General features: G+C 35.8%; 1 protein-coding gene across 1 annotated transcript; it reads right to left on the bottom strand.

Moving 5' to 3' along the window:
• Positions 1-15,150: 15,150 nt before the first annotated feature.
• LOC111710810 (uncharacterized) lies at positions 15,151-18,157 on the bottom strand. The gene is made up of 3 exons (XM_023484954.1): positions 17,934-18,157; positions 17,101-17,185; positions 15,151-16,412 (listed from the first exon to the last, which is right to left on the bottom strand). The coding sequence occupies exons 2-3, from the start codon at positions 17,176-17,178 to the stop codon at positions 15,468-15,470; spliced, it is 1,023 nt and encodes a 340-aa protein (XP_023340722.1). The 5' UTR covers positions 17,179-17,185; positions 17,934-18,157; the 3' UTR covers positions 15,151-15,467.
• Between the last annotated feature and the right edge of the window lie 1,350 nt (positions 18,158-19,507).

Genomic DNA, 19,507 nt, shown 5'->3' with positions numbered 1-19,507 from the left:
AAACGAAAAATAAAAGAAAACGTTTAGAATTTTGTATAACATGAATATACTCAGAGTTTAAAGCACCTCTAGGTAGTACAATGTACATACAGCGTAGAATTTTGTATAACATGAATATACTCAGAGTTTAAAGCACCTCTAGGTATGTACAATGTAAAATGTACATACAGCGTAGAATTTTGCATAAAATGAATATACTCAGAGTTTAAAGCACCACTAGGTATGTACAATGTACATACAGCGTAGAATTTTGTATAACATGAATATACTCAGAGTTTAAAGCACCTCTTATAGGTATGTACAATGTGCATACAGCGTTCACATAAATATGTAGAAAGATTTACATTTATTTATAATAAACAAATATATATTCACAATAAGAAATAAATCAAGATCGAATGCGGGAAACAGAATTGGAATAATATTTACATTTAAAATCAATTATCAATATCATACTGTACATGCAATTATATCCAGTTGTTTCCTGTAGATAACATATTTATATAGATAGATAGATAGATAGATAGATAGATAGATAGATAGATAGATAGATAGATAGATAGATAGATAGATACATAGATAGATAGATAGATAGATAGATAGATAGATAGATAGATAGATAGATAGATAGATAGATAGATAGATAGATAGATAGATAGATAGATAGATAGATAGATAGATAGATAGATAGATAGATAGATAGATAGATAGATAGATAGATAGATAGATAGATAGATAGATAGATAGATAGATAGATAGATAGATAGANCTTGACATGTCACTTTATCAATGGAGGTCACTTGACATGCCACTTTATCAATGGAGGTAACTTGACATGCCACTTTATCAATGGAGGTCACTTGAAATTGCGTTTACTGTCACTGTAGGAATACATAGATTGCAAAATTTTTATTTTAAAAATAAATTCTTTTTTATCTTTTGATGTTTGATGTGGGCTTAAAATTGGTTAAAATCTAATAGAAACACTTTTGTAAAAGATAATCCAAGGCAAAAATAATGTTTTTAAATTTAGTCTTGTTTTTATATTGTTTAAGTTTTTTTTATTTTTAATATTTTTAAGTTTTAAGTTTTTTATATTGATCGTTGCTTTTTGTTTCTGAGCTATCTGAAAGCCTTACGTAAATTTAAAAATAATAACAAAGAAAACATTCCAGACTTTCCTGGACACATAAAATAAAATGTTTACAAACATTATTGAGTAAAGCTAGAAGGCACCCGGATGGCCCATTTTTTATTTTGACCCTGGGGTCATATCTGTTTTGAAGTTTATCAGATACAAAGATGTAAGATACAAATATATTGTTCAAATATATTAAAAAAGAGTAGCATGTCTGATTCCCAGTGGTATCATTTAGAACCTCCATCTGACCAATATCATGGTCCATAACCAATATTTCGAAAAATTGTACCGTCTCAAAAATGGTAAATTCTGACAATTCTAGTTTTAATTCACGTAACATTTCAAAATTGCCAACATTTTGCACGAAATTATGAAAAAAATATCCGGGATATCTGTCAATTTTTTATATTCCACTGCTAACTAGACAAAGGGAGAAGGTATTTTTTTTGCGATATCACTAGTTCGACTTTGTGACCTCGTAGCTCCTCTAGTTTTGATTTTAAGTAGGAAAATGGCAAATTTATTTGGTTACATATTAGAAATTCAAAACATTTTTCTTATTCTAAATAGCCCTTCAATAAGAGGAGTTATGATTGAAAACGTATATAATATTCTAAATAGCCCTTCAATAAGAGGAGTTATGACTGAAAACGTATATAATATTCTAAATTGCCCTTTAATAAGAGGAGTTATGATTGTAAAAGTATATAATATTCTAAATAGCCCTTCAATAAGAGACGCTATGATTGAAAACGTATGTAATATTCTAAATAGCCCTTCAATAAGAGGAGTTATGATTGAAAACGTAGATAATATTATAAATAGCCCTTTAATAAGAGGAGTTATGATTGAAAACGTATGTAATATTCTAAATAGCCCTTCAATAAGAGGAGTTATGATTGAAAACGTATATAATATTCTAAATAGCCCTTTAATAAGAGGAGTTATGATTGAAAACGTATGTAATATTCTAAATAGCCCTTCAATAAGAGGAGTTATGATTGAAAACGTATATAATATTCTAAATAGCTCTTCAATAAGAGAAGTTATGATTGAAAACGTATGTAATATTCTAAATAGCCCTTCAGTAAGAGGAGTTATGATTGCAAACGTATGTAATATTCTAAATAGCCCTTCAATTAGAGGAGTTATGATTGAAAACGTATATAATATTCTAAATAGCCCTTCAATAAGAGGTGTTATGATTGAAAACGTATATAATATTCTAAATAGCCCTTCAATAAGAGAAGTTATGATTGAAAACGTATGTAATATTCTAAATAGCCCTTCAATAGGAGGAGTTATGATTGAAAACGTATATAATATTCTAAATAGCCCTTCAATAAGAGGAGTTATGATTGAAAACGTGTATAATATTTTTGATAGCCCTTCAATAAGAGGAGTTATGATTGAAAACGTATATAATATTCTGAATAGACTTTCAATATGAGGAGTTATGATTGAAAACGTATATAATATTATAAATAGCCCTTTAATAAGAGGAGTTATGATTGAAAACGTATATAATATTCTAAATAGCCCTTCAATAAGAGGAGTTATGATTGAAAACGTATATACTATTCTAAATAGCCCTTCAATAAGAGGAGTTATGATTGAAAACGTATGTAATATTCTAAATAGCCCTTCAATAAGAGGAGTTATGATTGAAAATGTAAATAATATTCTAAATAAAGGACATTTTGTTTGTGATTTCTGACTTCTTTGTGTAAGTTAGATATAACGAACTGAACATTATACTTCGAAACATAAATTCACTCTTAAAACCAGATCCATTTCCTTTCTTCTATTATTATATTTTAATCTTTAACAAACTCTTGGTAAATTACAAAACCTCCTATCCATCAATTACAACTGCTAAACTTAATTTAAAGTTGAGAAATTGTTTTATATGAATCATTGAAACTTTAATAACCTGAATTGAATTTTTATGAAGAACTTGGATCAACATTTTTAAATAATACTATCTATTGATCTCTGTCATTTAGTTCACAATACGGAAATTAGGAATCACGAAAATTACCTTCGAAATAATCATCAGAATGTTAGATATATCTAACAAGTTTGTAGACCCCTACATTGAAGTTATTTTGGTTTGGTAATCCATTCAAAACCGGTTCTCAATGTAATGTCGTCTTCACACAAATTTTTTGTAATTTACTCCGGAAACCTATTGAAGCAAGTTCTAAGCTTTGCATTAGATTTCTTTCTAATTTATGTAAAAATGACCTCAACACAGTTCTTGGCAGATATTTATTTTCTATTGAAACATGCATGGAAAGTTCCGGTTTTACAAGAACTTTTAAACACAAGCATGAATGATTTATATGTTGAAGAATTCGATGATTACGAAATAACTGAAATGATAAATATGTTATGTAGTGAGTAAAAATCAATGTTTTCTATTTGTGCATAATTTTGCATATTTTTTCTCTTTTCTTTTGGAAACCTGTATTTTCAAAAAAAAATTATTAAAACAAATTTAAACTACACCATTTATATATGTATTTATATCTTTGTGTGTGAATAAATCTTTATAATATAATAATATATCGATTTTTCCGTGCTCTACTCTCGGAATCACAAAATTGGACATTCAAGAACGTTTCACTGGAAACACTATAATTATTAATTAATTCTTAATATTTTCAAACTTTAGATCGTTTTTAAACAAATCCCAACCCTACTCTCTAGCACTAGAATTATATCATTTTCTTCTCAATATATTTCGCCAAAAACTTTGGCATCATCAGGAGTTAGTCCTTACTCTTTTGAAGAGTATTGAGTAATATTTTCAACGTCCACCTCACTCCTAATTGATGCGTAGTTTCATTATTAAGAATCGAATTTTATGCATGATGTTCTCCATTAAAAAAATTCTCACACTTTCCAAAGAAGGGAATCGTAGATGTAATTTGAAATTACTTTAATGTATAGAGTGAAGACCTTTTGCTGATCAAGGATAAATGTGATATCGTCAGTTTTTTTTGATTTGCTTCATTGTGTAAAATCTATAGTGACGTGCAGGTTCAAGTTGCAGAAACAATGAAGTAAAATGACAGAATTTGATTTTTTTCAATAAAAAAATATCTTTCTTATTGCTACTCAGATAGAAGTTTATAGGGTCCCGTTTGAATCGCACATGCCAAAAGGGTCACTTGAATTTTTATCAACAGCCTCTTTAAAGATTAAATAATGTGCATTTACCCTTTATAAAAATAAATCTGCTGTCTTTATTGGTGTTTGCCATATGCTACCATGTTTTCTTGGTTTCTCAACCAGCAATCATATTCCTTGTTTTTCCTATCCTACAATCGAGGGGGCCGGGAGGGAGGGGGGGGGAGGGGTACAATAACATTCTTATATTTGAGATTCCGCATGCATGAATGACCTTTCACTCTTTCCGGTGATTTTTGGGCCGTACAGAGTTACGTTTTTTAATTAAAAAATTCAAAACATTGCTTATAGACAGCAAAACTTGGAGGGCTACCAAATAAGCAACAAAAAAATCACTTCTTTGACAGAAAAGATTGGATGACTGCAAAAAAAGGGATTTTTTTTGCTTGTTATGAGCGATCATTTATTTCGTAATTTAGAGTATGTCCGTAGCTTAAAAGTATTACTCCTCAGCAAGTTAGAACACACATATATATTCGGTACCAGTACAAACGGATCGGACCCGGACCCACAAACGTCGGTACAAAAATAAGACTTAAAGGGACTGTAAAGGAAAAATGAAAGGGGGTATAGGCTGAAAGCTTTAGCTCTTGATCGCGACCCATGAAAGTTTTATCTGATGTTCTTGTCTCGAGAAAATGATATAAAACTGTGTTAAAATTATACGAAAGTTCATATATGTAAAATTTAGAAAATCTGAAACTTTCTTCACGTGACCAGAACTATCACCAATGGGAGAGCAGTATACTAGTCACGTGTCTCCGCCTGTATCACGTGGCCACTTTACTGCACTGCCATTGGTGGAATTTCTGGTCAAATAAAACGGACTTGTAAATAACATATGAATTTAATCTATTAAAAATAGAAATAAAAAATATAAAATTATAATTGGAGTAAACCTAAGTTACAAATAGCTTTCTCTGGAATATAATCGTTTTCAGATTGGTTGTGTATTTGCTTAATTTTATCTATTTAAACCCACTACTTTGATATAAAATTGTATACATATTAATTTTCGTATAAATTTGACAAAATTTTATATCAATTTCTCGAGACAGGAACATCAGATATAACTAATTCATGGGTCGCGATCGAGAGCTAAAGTGATTAGCTTTCAGCCTATACCCCCCTTTCATTTTTCCTTTACAGTCCCTTTAAAGATGCAAATGTACCCCCACAAGGCAATTTGAAGACAGATTTTGAGAAGGCAATCATGCGAGGATTCCTGAACTGTTCTCCCGACGTGGCTGTAATGGACTGTGACACCCATTTTAAGAGAGCCATTAGGAGGAAACTGACTTCAACTGAGCTTTGATTAGGAAGTTTGTACCAGAATAATGTAGACTTCCAAACTCTGGTTCGCTATCTTTGGGCTTTTTCTTTAGTTCCAGAAGAGGATATTGTTAGAACCTGGGAAGATGTGATCAGTTCTCGTTATGACGAACTGAAACCAAGCTTTTAAGACAATTCTGATCAGGTTGATTTATTCTTAGAGTACTTTGAGAAGACATGGATAGAAGCACTCAACTGGAGAACAGGAGCCAGGAGAAATCCATATAAGTATGAAACAGTTCTCTCAGATGAACCATTGACCAGTAATGCTGCACAGGGGGTTCAATGCTGCCTTTGCTTTATCTTAGCCCAATAATGCCAGCATATGGGCTTTGATGCAGCAGTTGCGAACAGAGGAAATCTTCAATGATAGAAAGATGAGAGATGTTCTTCTGGGACCACAGAATAATGTAGCAACAGCCACAACCAGTCGCAACCTAGGAAGAGATCAAAGAAGAAGAGATTTTAAAAGCTTGGTTTCAAACTATGAAAAGAAAGTATCCATACAACAGTACATGACTGTCGTCGTTGATTATTATAACAACTAGAAAGGAGAAGAGGCTTTTTGTAAAATTATGTAATTTCTAATCGATGCAATTATTAAAAATTGTTTCATTATTTATATGCATATAAATATATACACCCGAGTTCATTAAACTTAGTTAACATTCAGAAAGTCTACGACATCAGGTTGCAAAGATATAGGGAGTAAACTGTATGATCTTGTGGAATTCATAGTTTGAAATATCTAAGGTCTACAACATCGGGTTGCAAAGAAATAGGGATTAAACTGTATGATCTTGTAGAATTCATAGTTTGAAATTTTTTTAAACAATGGTTCATTCAAAATCTACCGACGTTTTTTCTTATAAATGTACCCATCCGATGGTCCGACGCCTTGATAAATTAGAATAGATTGTTCATGCAGACTGTAAAGCTGAAAATTGTACAACCCCTTGTACATCATCAACTTGTCATTTAAAGAGGTTATTGAATACGTTTCACTTCTCGGGGTCAATCTGTAGAGTATTTTTTTACTAATTTATTTAAAGAAGTTTAATAAAAACTAGGCCTCACCCATTAACTATTTTAGCTTTTAACCCTAAACAGGCTTGGCCGGCCCTTTAGTTTTTTTTGTCCTAGCACTCACATTTTTGTCACTATTATCGTGAAATTTTGTGACTTTAAATGAATAGTTAATTTAAAATGGCACTTAAATTTTTTGTGACTTAAGCTACAGATCTAAAAATTATATTTTTAAAAATTCCTTAAAAAATGGATTTAGACACATGTGTCACAATTGGATATCTGTTTAAAAAAATTACAATTTTACCTTTCTTTGGTTTTTTTTTCAACCTTCCCTAGAGCCCAACTATTAGAATTATCCGTTTAATTTTTTTCAATGAGCTGGCGTTGAAAAATTGGTCTATGGTTATGCATTTTAATTCTATACCTATTCTCTAAGGCCTTTTTTTAATGGGAGTGGCGTGGGACGCTCCCCCCCACTTAAAGTTAGTTAAACCAATTCTGTAGTTTTAGACCAATTTACTTACTAAAAGTTACTTAGACCAAATGTTACTTAGACCAAATGTTACTTAGAGGAAATGTTACTTAGACCAAATGTTACTTAGACCAAATGTTATTTAGACGAAATGTTACTGAGACCAAATGTTACTTAGACCAAATGTTACTAGACCAAATGTTATTAGACGAAAGTGTACTAGACAAAATGTTACTGAGCCGATAAAAAGGGATACAAAAAGTTATGTTTGTGGCAAAGACTCAATTCCTTTGTCTTAGTAAGTATCAATGTTTTCCATTGTCAATTCTCATTAAGCTCTTCCTAAAGTTTAATTTTCCTTCAAGGGCATATGCCATTGCAGCAAGAGTTTTTTATTTAGTTGAATTGTCGACCAATGGGAAAAACATTGATTTATCTTGAAATCTATTTTAGTTATTTTTCCTTTCATTACAACCGAAAGAAAAAATATCGGTACAATTTTGAATCAAAAGGAATTGAGTCTTTTCCGTCACGCACCTCTGACTCTTTAGTAAAAGTAAATTCAACCTAAAGTCTGACCGCGTCAACCTTGTTGCACCGGCTAGTCATATTGAGTGTCTGCTTTATTTACCCAATGTCCGGGCGATACAGTACAAACTGGGACCTTAAATATTGACCCGGCGCGGAAATTCAAATGTACTACGGCTGCCCGTGCCGTAAACTCTGAACTTTCTAATCTCTTAGACTCTTTATCTTTGTAACCCAATGGCGTAGACCTTAGCTATTTTAAACTATAAATTATGTTAGATAAAAAAATGTTAAGTTTATTCACAGAATAGAAAAATACCAAAATTTTTAAAAAGATAAATAATTTTTTAGTTTATTAAATTAACAAATTCTTGATAAAAAAAAACACTGACAAGAACAAATGTTTGAATAGAAACTTAGTAAATGATAGATATATAAATTATATATTTATGTTTATATATTATACCGTCCACTACAATAAATGGACCTGCAGGAATATATTTATAATAAATAAATATATATTCACAAAAAGAAATAAATGAAGAATGAGAGAAAGAAAGAAGAATGCGGGAAACAGAATTTGAAGAACCTGGATACCATTGAGATGGTTTGAACGGCGAGCCTCCGGGCCCGTATCTTGAACCGTATGCTCCCTGATTTGAAACTGTTCCGTACCGGTTGAAGTTTAGAGGGGTTCCTGCTGGCACGGAATGTATGAATCCCCCTGGGTAAGATGGAGGGGCCCATCCTTCTGAAAAACTTGCTGCCGGAAGACCAGTTGTATTGTCGAAGCTTGAGTTATAAAGGTAAGGAGAGGGATAAGAACTTGCATAAAAGTTTCCCCTACCTCTTTGAGGGAACTTGTAGCGAGCCTGACCGTAAGTTTCTCGGGCTCTGGGAACATAATCCTGTCTCCTGTCGGAATCTATAGGGTCCTTTCTCTTCAGCTTCAACCTTTCTTGTTTCATGTTCTCCAGCTTCTTTTTCATTTCAGATGGAACTAATGAGAATGAATCAGATGTTGGCAGTAGACCAGTACCTTCCTCTCCGTATTGGAACTTGACGAGGAAATGCAAGTAATCAGAATCTGCTTTGTTGGCGATCTGCCTCAACATTTTCATCTGGGTCTCCTTCGCTGCCTTCTGTGCCTCTGTGGCATCTGGTGGTAGGGTCCATGCTGCCTTGGTTGACAACACTGCCGCGATAGTGTCCTTCCTCGCGTTGAACTTCTGAACTAACGTAATCCTTGCTGAACTATCAATGCTTTCATGTTTAGAGCAGTTCTGTTAAGAAAAATATATGAAATTTTTGTTGCTGAATTAAAAACTTAATGTGGAAAAAATAATTTGGAACGGTCTGAACTGATGTTGGAACGAAATTTTAAACAAGAAAAAGAAAAAACAATTTTATGTTGTGGTTTGAACATCATGAATTGATTTTTGAACCTACTTTGAGAAAAAGAAACATTTACGTTGACGTTGTTGTTCCGGGTAATGGTAACTAAAAGAACTAGTAACCCCCCCCCCTTTTTATTATGGCAGAATCAATGAAAGTAAATAATTTTTCTTGCATTTTTTGGTTCATGTTGCACTCGATATGATTGATCACAAATTGAATGACGAAGCGCCCGCTATGAATTCGAAAACTTAAAGTGACAGCTGAACAAATAGTATCTAAAGCATCCCGCTTTTTCAATTTTGAAATAAAAAAGGTTTGGCAGCACGCCTTCCATTTTTTTTCTGAGGCGGCACGCCTTCCGTTTTTCTGAGGCGACACGCCTAAAAGTAACATTGAGCGACCCGCTCTGATAGATCGAGGCGACTCGCCATTCATTGTTATCAATCGATTCATGCTAAGGAAAAGAGAAAGAAAAAGGAAAAATTTGTTGAATATGTCTAATATCTCATTTGGAATAAAATTTCATATGGTTTTCCTGGGCTTCTAGTAGCAATTGTGATTCATGTCTTTCCAATGCCTCTGATGACATGGACTCTTCTTTCAATTCAGTCATCTTGAAACTGCAANATAGTTGTACTACAGTATTAAAGCAATATCATAATAAGTGGCAGAACTGATAGTGAAAATATCTAAAAAATACTTAATAAACCCCCTTTCCCTTTCCCAGGAAAAAAACAGAATAATGAAAACAACAAAGATTAAGGCACCTTGGAACCTTGTCAACCTGTTCTGATCTACGGCAGTAGTTAGGCTCGGAGACGAAGGGGGTCTGTGTGTGTGTATATGGTGTATTAAGTGCTATATCGATTGAACTATAAGCTCAATAAACTAACGTTCAATATCTTTTTTTTTATTTTACGATAAGAGCTCTTAAATTTCCTCAGGGTCAGGATTCATGAATCGCTAATTGCAAAACAGGGTGGACTTGGTCACTTCTTGCCCCCCTCCTGCAGGGGGGGCAAGACTTCTTTAGGGAGGGGCATGTCCCCCAATTAATCAGGCTAGGGCTGGCCCCCCCTAGTTGCGCGCCTGGTTCTAATCCTTTGAAATTCAACTTTAAACTAGTATGTCTGCAATATTTGTAAACAAACCCCCATTTATCTCTTCGTTTTGAGAATCTGAGGTACTTCGAGATAAATATTGATTCCTGGCTCCGCATGAATTCTCTCATTTTCAATGCATCAATTAATCAAACTTGCAAAATTATCAGTTTTCGGCTTCAAGATCGGAGAGAAATTGGTTATAGAACGGAATCAGACTACGAAACAGCCTCTGAGGGTTTGCGCTCGGCTTGAGAAGCACGGATCGACCATCCTATCTGAAAAAAAAAATAAAAAATAAATATTTGATTTCGAGCTGTGCAAGATGTTGAACTTGCTGCAAAATCGTAACTGGCTGGTGGTTGGATTAGTTCAGAGGTAAATTTTGCACGATGTTGAGCCTGAAATTCACCGATGTATTTCTGTAATGCATGGGGGTGTACATGTTCCTCCATCTGCCGGCGATCATGACATTCTCTAAAGCTTCTCCTGAGTCACACAGTGCTGTTACTCCGCCGACTTTGAAAGATTTTTCCGAGTATTTAGATCCGTCGTAGCCATACTTATCTAGCATCGATCTGGTTTGTTGTACTGCGGTGGATTGGGCTAGATGGGTTTGAGCTAAAGCTGAATGAAAACCCTGATGTTTGGAGATCCTGAAGTTTAGAAACTTTCCTGAGGAAACTTTTCCCTTGAAGTTTAGGTTGAAGCGTAGATAATACTGTCGCACGAGGGTCACTGGGCAGCCTATTACTCCCGGTCTTGCTGGAAGAAAGCTGGAGGTTCCTTCGTAATATTGATTGTTCTTACTTTTAGCGAAAAAAATTACAATGTGAGAACCCTGGTCATCCAGATCTGTGTCCCGGAGAATATTGTAATCGGAGAATCTGCAAAAACTGTGGTATATTATCACACACCTTACTAAAGCTCTGAATTCTTCCGCCTTGATTTTATATAGTTCCTTTTCCCAAGGGATGACCATCTTTTGAATTAGATCTGCTAACACTGAGCTATCAAAAGCCCTCACTTTCTTAACTGGTTGTCTTCTTTGGGCAACTTTCCTTTTGATACTATTGGTTGCTGCTTTGACTGTCTCGGTTATGGCTGACCATTTTACTCCTAGTACTGTTTCTAAAGCTCTGATACTTGGGAGTACTTTAATGAAGAATGATAAAGGTTGGTCATCTTTCACACCTTGTGCTAAGAAGTGGAGGATTGACGGTTCTGAGATCTGAGGGAAAGGATAATTCTGTTCCTGACAGAAGGTCTCCAACTTCTTCACCATGGGGGTGTACGTTGCAATGGTTGATTCTGCAATAGGGGGGGTCATCATTACATTTACTGCATCTATTAGAGAAGGGTCTCGATCTAACATCAGTTTGTATTTAGGAAAATTGATGATTGACAATCCGAAAGGTGGTTTGATCCCTTCGTGTTGACCTCTGTAATCATGATCTGCTGTCACTGACTGTAGGGGTTCGGTTATGTGGACTGTCAAGCCGAGATCATGTCTAACAATCTCATAAGAATGGCCTATTGTCTCTAGCTCCTGTGTACGGGTGTCAGCCATTCTATCTGAAGTAAAATTAGTAAAATTATAACTTGACATATATTTAATGATTCCCCAATTGAAATGATTGTTTATGACTTGTGTGGTTTTAAATTATGAACGAAAACAGACTTTTTATAATTTGATAAAATTAACTGGCGCCTTTATTTGATCGATTCCAAATCTGAGACATAGTAAAATAATTATCGCCTGTAGTAGCAATTTTTTTTTTTTATCAAGAATGCCCAAATTGAATATCAAACATTTGGTGATCTTGATTAGAATTTATACATGGGAACATTACGACATAATTTTTAGGGCTAACATTTTGAATTTAGGTTTTCTGGAGAAAATGCTGTTGACCTGGTTAAATACTAAAAAATCTGGATCAAAAATAATCACATCTTTAATTTCTCACCTGAAAGTCTTGCCATTGTGTAAATAAGTCCAAAAGTTGGCTGAAGGCCATGCTGGTATGATAAGGATGGCAACAATGTTTGGGGAATGTATCAATTTTTTGAAGGTAAAAATTATTTCTTTGACAGGGGGGCAACAAAAATAAACTTGATTTGACTCCATTTTTTGGGCGAAAAAATTGATCCCTGAACAATTGTTCTGTGGTATTTTTGAGAAAAACTGTGAACATACTGAACTAACTTCTGAGGCAAACGCGTCAATCGTGGGTGATACATTGAACTGACTAAAAATCTGTTTGAGACGGTTCCTGGAGACTCCCCACTTGTCAGAAGATTGACTGAACTTGTTTCCTAAATCCGCCAGGATGATTCTTGAGTGGGACCGAGGAGTCCAAATGGGTATTATTGTGATCCCCAGCTCTAGTTCCAAGAACTTTATTTTCACTATGTCCTTCTGGATTCTTGGTTTTCTCGAACCTTTCGTCAGAAAAGAAAAATTGTTCTTTGAATCTGTCTGCCAGTAAATTATTGGAGAAGTGAACTGAATCTTTGTTTTCTTGCAATGTTCCAAGTATTTCAGCGTAGCCAGTAATTCTCTGTGTCCCGAGGACAATGTTGTTTCGTATTCGTCGAACTCGAAATCTTGAACCTTGATGAATTGGTCTTTATGGAAGACGAATGCATGAGACTCTGACGCGTCGGATACCACTAGGTCGGGGAGAAGCTCCTCTGAGTAGCAGACTTGTTTTATGAAATGGCTAACTTCCTGGTGTCCGACTGTCTTGTTTGCTTCCTTGGTCACGGGAATCAGTTTTCCATTAAATTTTATCAGGTTGTCTTGCAAGAAACTCAGCTCGGTTCTACAATGTTCGTCTAAACTAATTGAAGACTCCCAGCCGTTCTTGAAAACTTGTTTTCCTACTACATGTTGTGTGTGTCTGGTCATGACCGACACGATGGATCCGTGTGATCTGCTGAGACTATGGATTTTTCCCAAAAGAGAAGCTAACTCTCTGACTCTGAATAGTTTGCCTGGCTCTTGCAGTTTGAACAGAGTTTCTTCGAGTAGGGCTTGGACGATGGAAAATTTCTCTATTTGGATGAAATATCTCATGTGGACTGTGTCCGTGATGAATCCTTGATAAGTTGTGGATTGGCGCGGGGTCATGTCCGTCTTCTTCCATTGAATGCTATAGCCTGCAAGTTGAAAGACGTGAAGGACGAATTGAGCTTTGAAGTAGCATTCAGCCTTAGTCTGAGCCAAGATTCTGCCGTCATCAATGTAAATGCTCATCCGAATCCCTAGTTTGTGGAGAAATGCTTTGATCGGCACTATCATTCTAGTTACTATATACCCTGCCAGTGAGTAACCATAACACATGACGTTGAACTGGAAAAACACGTCCTCGTCGTTGTTATTTTTGATTGAGAACGCGAAAAATTTTTTGTGGTCCTCATTCAGTTTGAAATGTAAGTACATGTTCTCAAGATCGAAGATAACTTGGTGATCGTTCTTTGAAATTAATGATTCACAGTCGGACAAAGTGTCCATGGAAAACGATCGAGTATGCAGCAACTTGTTAATGCACCTAGATAACTCTATGACAGGTCTTTTCTTGGTTACCACGGATACATAATCTATCTTTGTTATCACGGACATTGGATTTACTATACCGGGCTTCTTGGCTAGACGCGAAACGAAACCTGCCTTTTCCCACTCTAAGATTTTTTCTCTTAAAAAATCCATGTATTTAATGGCTGATTTGTTATTTAGTTCTATGTAACTGGATGGTGGCTTTGATGAAAAATCTAATTTGATTCCGGAAATTAGCATGTTCAAGACCCACTGCTCGGCCCCTATTATGTCTCTCATAAATCGGACGGACGAAGTTTCATGGATGGAAAACCCGGTGGTAGGTAAAACATGATTGAGCTTTGTCAGAAAATCCACTAATTTGGTGTATGTGACTTCAGGGTTTGTCCAGCCTGTCTCGAGCACTATAGATTCGCAGGTTTCTGGTTGTAAATTAAACTTCAATAAACACCTCATTTAAAAACTCACAGCTAAATTAAAATCTGCTAAACTTAATTGGCTTCGTGCTAACTTGAATTTGATTGTTGTGCATTTAAAAATACCACTGATAAGATGATAAAACGAAACATTGATGAAATTGGTAACTGAAACGACAATAAACTGAAAAAGAAAAAATTTTTACGGACTGAGGGCTGGTTGAAAATGAAAACTGACAATTGATGAACTGACAAACTGATTGCTGAACACTGTAAAACTGAGACCTGAGACATGCGAGTGAAGAACTGAAAACTGACCAGTTGGCAGGCTGAAAGCTGGAAAACCGATGAAAAGATGGAAACTGAAAACCTGAAAGACTGAAACCGGAAAGCTGAAATGAGACTGAAAATTTTTGGCCGCTGAAATTTGAAAACCAAAATCTGATGAGCTGATAGGCTGGTGAGCTGATGAAAAACTGACTAAGAATTGAAGAAAACTGATGAAAACTGAATAGACTGTGGGACTGAAAGTTGAAAACTGAAAAACCCTGAAACCGTGAACCGATGAACCTGTAGGCCGAAAAACTGGTGGACCACTGATTGATAACCTGATGACCTGGTGAAACTGATGATCTGAGTGAAAATAATGAACTGAAAAAACCCGATGGACTGATCGAATCGATGAAATGAAAACCTGATGAACTGAAATTGATGACCTGACCGACTGAGAATCAAATGAATTGTGAAACTGACTTTGAACGACCATTGACTGGAAACTGGAATTGAGGAATGAAAAAATGTGAAATGAAGATGTGACTTTGCGTTTGACTGAAATGTTAGGTCTATTTAAATGTTTTCTTTCGGTTTTTTGTTTGAGCTTCCCATGGAATTAAAAGGCAAAATTTCAGATTAATAATTAGATTTTTACTGGTTGATTCTCTTTGTTGATTAATGCTAAATTAAGAAAGAAAATGCACGAATTTATTTTATAACTATATTTATGGTGGCACAGGTACATAGCGACGTTGATTATTTGGCACAATTGAAATCTGACAAGATAAGTATCACATATAATTTCTCTGAGAGATCGAAACTGTCAAGAAAACAAAACACTGGAATTTTGATCGGCTAAATCAAATTACTTTTCTGGGCTTCATTATAAATAAAGAAAGGCAACTAATATTTGAAAAGAGCATGTTGACGAAATTCGTGTCTGATGAATTATTTATCTATATTGAAAATTAAATACTGAAAATCTGGCCACTCATCTTTCTTCTAAATCCAGTTAATGAATAATTTAATTTCCTTTCGAAGGTGAGAAATGGGTGAGCTGGAGAGCGGCTTCCTTGGCGGCTTGATGGTATTGTTCATCCCTGATGCGAAGTCTTGCGATCTTTGCGTCGATGTCCGCTTGTTTGCAAAGACCATCTGAATGCCAGTGGCCGTACGCGTCGCACTTTCTGCATTTTGAATTCTTTTTCCTCTCCTGAATGTCGCGACTATCGTAGCTAGGTTGAGGCTGCTCTGGATACTGGATGGATGAAGAACCTGGATACCATTGAGATTGTTTGAACGGCGAACCTCCGGGTGCGTATCTTGAACCGTATGCTCCCTGGTTTGAACCTGTTCCGAACTGGTTGAAGTTCAGAGGGGTTCCTGCTGGCACGGAATGGATGAATCCCCCTGGGTAAGATGGAGGGGCCCATCCTTCTGAAAAACTTGCCGCTGGGAGACCAGTTGTGTTGTCGAAGCCTGAGTTATGAAGGTAAGGAGAGGGGTATGGACTTGCATAAAGGTTTCCCCTACCTCTTTGAGGGAACTTGTAGCGAGCCTGACCGTAAGTTTCTCGGGCTCTGGGAACATAATCCTGTCTTCTGTCGGAATCTATAGGATCCTTTCTCTTCAGCTTCAACCTTTCTTGTTTCATGTTCTCCAGCTTCTTTTTCATTTCAGGTGGAACTAATGAGAATGAATCCGAAGATGGCAGTAAACCAGTGCCTTCCTCTCCGTATTGGAACTTGACGAGGAAATGCAAGTAATCAGAATCTGCTTTGTTGGCGATCTGCCTCAACATTTTCATCTGGGTCTCCTTCGCTGCCTTCTGTGCCTCTGTGGCATCTGGTGGTAGGGTCCATGCTGCCTTGGTTGACAACACTGCCGCGATTGTATCCTTCCTCACGTTGACCTTCTGAACTAAGGTAATCCTTGCTGAGCTATCAATGCTTTCATGTTTTGAGCAGTTCTGTTAAAAAAAAAAACATATGAAATTTTTGTTGCTGAATTGAAGACTTTTTGTGGGGATATGAAATTTTGGAAGGGCCTAATCTAATGTTGGAACGAAAGTTGAAGCAATAAAAAATGTGATGTTGTTTTTTGAACATCATAATTTGACTTTGGAACCTGCTTTGGAAAAAGAAAACATTTGCATTGACGTTGTTATTCCAGATTATGATAACTGAGGAAAGAAATAATAATAACCCCCCCCCCCTTTTTAGGTTTATTATTTTGCGAGATGCAGAATTCCTGGAAAATGACGCATTTGCATTGAAGGAAATGGCGAAAACAATGAAAGTAAAACAAATTTCTTGCATTTTTTTGGTTCATGTTGCACTCGATATGATTGATAACAATTGATGAATTCAAAAACTAATAGTGACAGCTAAGCAAAAAGGTATCTAAAGCGTCCCGCTTTTTCAATTTTAAGTAAGGAAAATTGTCGGCACGCCTTCCGTTTTTCTGAGGCGGCACGCCTTCCATGTAGCTGAGGCGACACGCCTAAAAGTAACATTGAGCGACACGCTCCGAAAGATCAAGGCGACACGCCATTCATTGTTTTCAATCAATTCATGCTAATGAAAAAAGAAGGGAAAATGAAAAAATTTGGGTATGTCTGATATCTCAATTGAAAATAAAATATTCATATGGTTTTCCTGGGCTTCTAATAGCAATTGTGATTCATGTCTGTCCAAAGCCTCTGATGACATGGACTCTTCTTTCAGTTCAGTCATCTTGAAACTGCAAAATATAAAGATATTTTAACTACAATGTTTGTGTCGCTAATTGGGTGGGTGGGTTGGTTAAATTCAGTCCTTGTTCCTCTGCTCCTCGCTTTTAGATAACTGCGGTTTCAACCGGAAAAAGTACTTTGAGAGCGAGGAGCTGCAGTGAAAATTGACCGCGGCAAACTGCGCAAACCGGAAAAAGAACTTTTGGGGTGATTGCGGGGAAAGCATATTTGGACATTGATTTAATGACGAAAAAGAATTGGTGTGCAATAATTGGCAGTTTTTGAGTGCTGTCGTTTGCTTAATTTCACATTGATGGAATTGTTCGAATTCAAACTTCGCCTGAGAATCGATATATTTATCTCTTCGTTTTGAGAATCTGAGGTACTTCGAGATAAATATTGATTCCTGGCTCCGCATGAATTCTCTCATTTTCAATGCATCAATTAATCAAACTTGCAAAATTATCAGTTTTCGGCTTCAAGATCGGAGAGAAATTGGTTATAGAACGGAATCAGACTACGAAACAGCCTCTGAGGGTTTACGCTCGGCTTGAGAAGCACGGATCGACCATCCAAAAATCTAAACATGTAGTGGCCGTAGTCCGAGTGTTCTGTAACCAATCTCGTCCTATCTTTACGCCTGACCGTCAAATGATGGCTATTATGGGCTAGAGGGCAATAAATGCGAGGTATTTTCTTTGAAAAACTGATGAACTAAAGCTATTGATAATTCTGATAGCAAATCTGATCACTAACCCCGTAATTAACTGTAATAAATTCAGTCCTTGTTCCTCTGCTCCTCGCTTTTAGATAACTGCGGTTTCAACCGGAAAAAGTACTTTGAGAGCTAGGAGCTGCAGTGAAAATTGACCGCGGCAAACTGCGCAAACCGGAAAAAGAACTTTTGGGGTGATTGCGGGGAAAGCATATTTGGACATTGATTTAATGACGAAAAAGAATTGCTGGGCAATAATTGGCAGTTTTTGAGTGCTGTCGTTTGCTTAATTTCACATTGATGGAATTGTTCGAATTCAAACTTCGCCTGAGAATCGATATATAAATTTGTACAGAGTACAAATATACTTGCCGCAAACCTTTATATCAAATGTACTGTATGTCAGTAGCTAGTCCATATATAGCTAAATTGCTATTTTCAATTTCAACTGTAACCCTCCGATATGGTGAAGACGACATGAACAATCTATTCTAATTTATCTAGGGTCCGACGTTTGTACCAATCCGACTGTTGTACTAGTCCGACGTTTGTTCCAGTCTGACGTTTGTACTAGTCCGACATTTGTACCAATCCGACTGTTGTACTAGTCCGACGTTTGTTCCAGTCCGACGTTTGTACTAGTCCGACGTTTGTACCAATCCGACTGTTGTACTAGTCCGACGTTTGTTCCAGTCCGACGTTTGTACTAGTCCGACGTTTGTACGGGTCCCACATTTGTACTGGTCCCACGTTTATGCGTCCGACGTTTGTACTGTACGACGTTTGTGCGTCCGACGTTTGTACTAGTACCATATATTTGTATGAGAAACCCCTTTTTCAGTTTCTAAGAGGAATGTTAGCACACCTAGTTCTACTGTAAAGGGACTATAATCGATATTTCAAGGGATCCTCCATGGAAATAAGTCAATGACCGATTAACAACAAAACCCTTGTGCAAATATTTAAAATTTAAAAAATGACTATTTTTATTCGTGGTTTCTCTACAAAATAGACTAGCACATTTCTTCTGTAGGGAAACATATAGAAATATAAAAATCAAACACGTTTTAACCTAGAAAACAACAATATCTTCCACATTATTGATCAGATAAAGGTTTAAGTCACTTTAGCAGAGGTATAAAAAATAATAGTTATCAGTTCAAAGAAACAAAAACATGGATATGTAATTCATACTTAATCAGACTTTTAGGGGTACCAATGTAAATCGGCCAATATCATCTTAGAATGGGGAGTCACTTGAAATTACCATTCGAACTGAAAGCTGAATTTAGTGTGAATATTCTTCCTTGATAAGACTAGCTACATACAGGGTGTCCCAAAAAACATGGGAATTCAGTGACGAAATAGATATCGTCTTTGTTATGAATTAGCATTGTAATACCTAATTTCAAAAGCCATAATATTATTATGTCTGCTAGAATTTATTTAATGAAAAGGGTAAACGACTGCAAAGATGTGTCTATAATGTCTCCGCAAGATGAACAGTGAATACGGACAAGTTTACTCTGTTTGTATACTGTAATTTTCTTGTTTTACTAAGTACAACCGGTTGCAGTCAAAACATAAACAAACAAAATGTAAACATAGCAGACGA

This window comes from Eurytemora carolleeae, unplaced genomic scaffold (assembly GCF_000591075.1).
Source record: "Eurytemora carolleeae unplaced genomic scaffold, Eaff_2.0 scaffold513, whole genome shotgun sequence".
Lineage (NCBI taxonomy): Eukaryota > Metazoa > Arthropoda > Copepoda > Calanoida > Temoridae > Eurytemora > Eurytemora carolleeae.
This window is presented reverse-complemented; position numbering and strand designations above follow the sequence as displayed.

Excerpts from the sequence above, each read along its gene's own strand:
- LOC111710810 (XM_023484954.1), bottom strand. The coding sequence starts at position 17,178 with ATGACTGAACTGAAAGAAGAGTCCATGTCATCAGAGGCTTTGGACAGA. Across the intron at positions 16,413-17,100 it reads AATTGCTATTAGAAGCCCAG|AACTGCTCAAAACATGAAAG; the intron begins GAAAACCATATG and ends TTTTTTTAACAG.